General features: G+C 40.3%; 1 protein-coding gene across 1 annotated transcript in view; it reads left to right on the top strand.

The window, feature by feature from the left end:
* The first annotated feature begins 1,082 nt into the window (after positions 1-1,082).
* Positions 1,083-6,112, top strand: part of LOC111979452 (5'-AMP-activated protein kinase subunit gamma-2) — a 69,414-nt gene continuing 64,384 nt past the window's right edge. The window contains exon 1 of the mRNA XM_024009999.2: positions 1,083-1,349. Coding sequence (XP_023865767.1) covers positions 1,272-1,349 — 78 coding nt within the window. The 5' untranslated portion in view covers positions 1,083-1,271. The remainder of the gene's footprint in view (positions 1,350-6,112) is intronic.

The following is a 6,112-nucleotide window of genomic DNA, read 5'->3' as shown; positions in this document are numbered from 1 at the left end:
ACAGAATGCATAGACATTTTATACAGCACAGAAAGTAGGTTGAGTCTGGAAGTTCTGGTCCTCTGGTTGGTTCTGGACAGGTTGTTGTCTTTTCAGATTGGTCCTGATGAGCTGGGCGTCATCCTTCTGAGTCTTGTAGCAAAAGTTCTTTGTTACCAAATGTTCAGCTAAGCAGGAGATTTTGTGTGTGCGTAGTCAGCCCTCTGTCCTTGGGTATGTGTGTGTGTGTCTTATTATCTCGTGAAATGCGGACCCAAGCACCCTTTTCTTATCAGTGTTTATGAAAGGTTTACGTCAGCCCTCTGTCCTTGGGTGTGTGTGTGTGGGTCTCTGTATCTGTTTATGAGTTTGTGAGAAACCCTGTTTTGAAAGAAGTTAGTTATAACAATGTAATAGCAATATGCTTGTGTTATTTTAAATGGTATTTATTACAAATAACACACTTGAAACAAATAGCCAAATCGAAAACTGCAGACATTACTAGTGCCTACCCCGCGATAAAACCGCCATCATTGACAGCTGCCTTGAAGGACACAAATAAAAAATGATTTCTGCTACTAAGACCAGTGAAATGTAGGCTAAACTGACAACGGGTGAAGAGCAGAAATCTCAACTATCAAGCAAYTCGCAGCAATGAAGAACTGGGTGCGTGCGCGTTCACGCGAAGGGGGGATTCTGTCAGGTGGAGATGTTCGGCACAACACCGGCAATCTGAAGTTTAAACTAGTGTGCAAACAATATAAGCACAGAGCTCTCATCTGATTGGCCAGTAAGCCATCAATCATAGGCGTAACAAGATAGGGATCTCCACTCATAACAATATCATACGTTTTGCAAATCGGTACATATTGTACGAATTACAGTTCCTAACATATCATATGCATTGTAATTCGTAAGATACCATACAACATGAATGAGGGACATCCACAAATAAATACATACCATACGAAACGTAACATATCATAGCCTACTAATTGGAGTGTTCCAGGGTTACATTTACTATTTTAAGTTTATCCCTGAGTCAAGGTTGTAGCACACCCTATGTTTTATGGTGAAACAGCACGCTCAGTCTTGGTGATGTCAATACAGCCGTAGTTAGGCCTAATGCGTCGGTAGTGCGGTATACTTCCTGGTAAATGAACTAATTTATTTGAAAGAACTTTGACTTAAAACTTCGTTTTCAGATAAAGACGTATGACATATGCCACGCAATTTACCCAAACTCGATCTTGTTCGTTAAAAAGAAAGAAAATAGCATTATTAGTCTGAAAATGGGAAGCACTTCTAACAAGAAGGATAACTCGAAGAAAACCTCGAAGAAAAAGGGAATCCTACGCATAAACATGCCAGTAAGTTCCTAAATTATATACGTGGTGTGAGATCTATAGGTATTTGTTACTGTGGCATTGTGTCAAGAGCAGACTATGTGGGCTTTTATTATAACAGTGAGATTAATGCAGTAGGCTACGTTAGTGTGTTTGGGCCACAATGTTGCAAAAGATATTGCAACTTTAGGTATGCGCGGGTATCAGCGTTGTTACTGTACGTCAATCCACATGGGCATCTTTTCCAATTGACAGCATCTAGTCCTCACATTTGAGGTCATGTTTTTTTTTTATAGCCCTTTATGTTTTAATTACATCATAATCAAAAACAACACTGCTGTTTTATTTTATTAATATCTTAACAAACCAGCATTGTTTTTTTCCATTCTTGCATGAACTGGAATATTAGAAACATAACAGGCTAATCAAGTCATTAGTTAGCCTACTTTTAACATGGTCAAATGGAAGTCAGGAGTACGATTCGGCTTGTGGGCAATAAGATATCTGATGTTGTTTACAAATGTGAAGAAGAAAAAAATATACAAAAATTGTGAGAAAAGGAAGCTAGGCAAACAGCTGGAAGGAAACACTGATCTGGTCTCTGCTCTAAACCACTAAGTCATGATTCATTATGGGTGCCCGCATCATAACTAGGGCCAACACGGAGGAGAGAGCAGAGGAGTCATGATTAATTGGATTTCAGAGTATTATTCTGGTTTCTCTCACATCATGTTCTCTCTGCTCAAGTTAACGAAGTTACTCGCATTAGCATCATATCAGCCTGGTTTAACCTGAAACAATGCTGAACAGTGAGCACAGTGTTAAATCTTTTTTATTTTTTTATTATTATTTAACCAGGAAAAGCCRATTGAGACCCAGAGTCTCTTTTTCAAGGGAGACCTGGCCAAGAAGGCAGCAACAATCAATGCATTACAGAATTAAAACATACAATAATACAACATGATCCAGCCCCCCCAAAAAAAACATTTACACTCCTCCATAACAGAGTCTCCATCAATATTTTAAATTCATTCAGTGGCACTAACATGTCTAAATGAAGCATAGATTGTAGACTATTCCATGCCTCTGGTGCGCAAGAAGAGAAGGCAGTCTTGCCTAATACTGTGAATGTCCTGGGYACTTTAAGTAGCAACCACCTAGCAGACCGGGTATGGTAACTGCTGGTGGTGACCAGACTACAGAGGTAAAGAGGGAGTTTACCCAAAAGGGCTTTGTAGATGAACACATACAAATGTAGCTTTCTGCGCATATAAAGTGAGGTTCAACCTACCATTTGATACAAGGTGCAATGGAGGGTGAGTGACTTGGCATTTGTAATAAAGTGCAAGGATGCATGATAAACAGAGTCCAGTCTCTGTAAGACGGGGCGGTTGCATGCATATACAACAAGTCACCATAATCAATGACAGAGAGAAAAGTGGCCTGAACAAGCTTCTTTCTAGCAATAAGCGGGAAGCAAGCCTTAATACGAAAATAAAAACCCAATTTCAATATAAGCTTACTCACAAGATTATCCATATGCATTTTAAAGGACAACTTGTCATCAAACCATATACCTACAGTTGAAGTCGGAAGTTTACATACACCTTAGCCAAATACATTTAAACTCAGTTTTTCACAATTCCCGACATTTAATCCTTGTAAAAAATCCCTGTCTTAGGTCAGTTAGGATTACCACTTTATTTTAAGAATGTGAAATGTCAGAATAATTGTAGAGAGAATTACTTATTTCAGCTTTTATTTCTTTCATCACATTATCCAGTGGGTCAGAAATTTACATATACTCAATTAGTATTTGGTAGCATTGCCTTCAAATTGTTTAACTTGGGTCAAATGTTTGGGTAGCCTTCCACAAGCTTCCCACAATAAGGTGGGTGAATTTTGTCCCATTCCTCCTGACAGAGCTGGTGTAACTGAGTCAGGTTTGTAGGCCTCCTTGCTCGTACACGCTTTTTCAGTATTGCTCACACATTTTCTATAGGATTAAGGTCAGGGCTTTGTGATGGCCATTCCAATACCTTGACTTTGTTGTCCTTAAGCCATTTTGCACAATTTGGAGTATGCTTGGGGTCATTGTCCATTTGCGACCAAGCTTAACTTCCTGACTGATGTCTTGAGATTTTGCTTCAATATATCCACATAATTTTCCTCCGTCATGATGCATCTATTTTGTGAAGTGCACCAGAACCTCCTGCAGCAAAGCACCCACAAACATGATGCTGCCACCCTGTGCTTCACGATTGGGATGGTGTTCTTCGGCTTGCAAGCCTCCCCTTTTTCACCAAAACATAATGATGGGTGATTATGGCCAAACAGTTCTGCTTTTGTTTCATCAGCCCAGAGGCATTTCTCCAAGAAGTACGATCTTTGTCCCCATGTGCAGTTGCAAACCGTAGTCTGGCTTTTTTTATGGCAGTTTTGTTGGGAGTGGCTTCTTCCTTGCCTGAGCGGCCTTTCAGGTTATGTCGATATAGGACTTGTTTTACTGTGGATATGATACTTTTGTACCTGTTTCTCCACATGTTCACAAGGTCCTTTGCTGTTGTTCTGGTATTGATTTGCACTTTTCGCACAAAGTACGTTCATCTCTAGAGACAGAACGCGTCTCCTTCCTGACCGGTATGACGGCTGTGTGGTCCCATGGTGTTTATACCTCCGTACTATTATTTGTACAGATGAACGTGGTACCTTCAGGCGTTTGAAATTGCTCCCAAGGATGAACCAGACTTGTGGAGGTCTACAATTGATTTATTTTGATTTTCCCATGATGTCATGCAAAGAGGCACTGAGTTTGAAGGTAGGCCTTGAAATACATCCACAGGTAAACCACCAATTGACTCAAATGATGTCAATTAGCCTAATAAAGCTTCTAAAGCCATGACAGTATTTTCTGGATTTCAAGCTTGTTTAAAAGGCACAGTCAACTTAGTGTATGTAAACTTCTGACCCACTAGAATTGTGATACAGTGAATAATAAGTGAATTAATCTGTCTGTAAACAATTGTTGGAAAATTACTTGTCATGCACGAAGTAGATGTCCTAACCGACTTGCKAAAACTAWAGTTTGTTAACAAGAAATGTGTGGAGTGGTTGAAAAATCACTTTTAATGACTCCAACCTAAGTGTATGTAAACTTCCGACTTCAACTGTAGGTATTTGTAGGACGACATTTCTTCAAAGGATAAGCCACCAGATGTGACAATGACAATTCTGGCAGAGTTCTAGCTCTTGTAAAGATCATGAATTTTGTACATTCAAGACCAGTTTGATACCATAAAGGGAGGCCTGCAGTGACTGAAAAGCAGTCTTGAGCTCTTCAACAGCCTGAACCAGAGAAGGAGCACATGATTATATGACTTTATCATCTGCATATACAGTGCTGTGAAAAGGTATTTACCCCCTTCCTGATTTCTTATTTTTTTGCACATTTGTCACACTTAATGTTTCAGATCATCAAACACATTTAAATATTACACAAAGATAACCCAAGTAAACACAAAATGCAGTTAAGTGATGATTTTATTTATTAAGGGAAGAAAGCTATCCAAACCGTCATGACCCTATGTCAAAAGGTAATTGCCCCATAAACCTAATAACTGGTTGTGCCACCCTCAGCAGCAATGAATCTTTCACATCGCTGTGGAGGAATTTTGGCCCACTCTTCTTTGCAGAATTGTTTTAATTCAGCCACATTGGAGGGTTTTCGAGCATGAACCGCCTTTTTAAGGTCACGCCACAGCATCTCAATCGGATTCCAGTCCAGACTTTGACTAGGCCACTCCAAAACCTTCATTTAGTTTTTTTAAGCCATTCAGAGGTGGACTTGCTGGTGTGTTTTGGATCATTGTCCGGCTGCAGAACCCAAGTGCGCTTCAGCTTGAGGTCATGAACTGATGGCCAGACATTCTCCTTCAGGATTTTTTGGTAGAGAGCAGAATCCATGGTTCCATCAATCACAYCAAGTTGTCCAGGTCCTAAAGCAGCCCCAGACCATCACACTACCACCACCATATTTGACTGTTGGTATGATGTTCTTTTTCCTGAACTGCTGTTACTTTTACGCCAGATGTAACGGGACGCACACCTTCCAAAAAGTTCAACTTTTGTCTTGTCAGTCCACCGAATATTTTCCCAAAAGTCTTGGGGATCATCAAGATGTGTTTTGCCAAAAGTGAGACGAGCCTTTATGTTATTTTTGGTCAGCAGTGGTTTTCACCTTGGAACTCTGCCATGGATGCCATTTTTGCCCAGTCTCTTTCTTCTGGTTGAGTCATGAACACTGAAAAGAGAGAGATTTTATGTTATTTTTGGTCAGCAGTGGTTTTCACCTTGGAATCTGCCATGATGCCATTTTTGCCCAGTCTCTTCTTCTGGTTGAGTCATGAACACTGACCTTAACTGAGGCAAGTGATGCCTGCAGTTCTTTAGATGTTGTTGAGGGTTCTTTGTGGACCACTTGGATGAGTCGTCGCTGCTCTCTTGGGGTAATTTTGTCGGCCGGCCACTCCTGGGAAGGTTCACCACTGTTCCAAATATTCTCAATTTGTGGATAATGGGCTCTCACGTGGTTCGCTGGAGTCCCAAAGCTTGAGAAATGGCTTTGTAACCCTTTCCAGACTGATAGATGTCAATTACTTTATTTCTCATCTGTTCCTGAATTTATTTGGATCGGTGGCATGATGTCTTGCTTTTTGAGATCTTTTGGCCTACTTCAACTTTGTCAGACAGGTTCTATTTAAGTGATTTCTTGATTCAACAGGTCTGGC

Source organism: Salvelinus sp. IW2-2015, linkage group LG19 (genome assembly GCF_002910315.2).
Source record: "Salvelinus sp. IW2-2015 linkage group LG19, ASM291031v2, whole genome shotgun sequence".
In the NCBI taxonomy this organism is placed as follows: Eukaryota; Metazoa; Chordata; class Actinopteri; order Salmoniformes; family Salmonidae; genus Salvelinus; species Salvelinus sp. IW2-2015.
The sequence above is the reverse complement of the archived record's forward strand: the minus strand, read 5'-3'. Positions and strand labels throughout refer to the sequence as shown.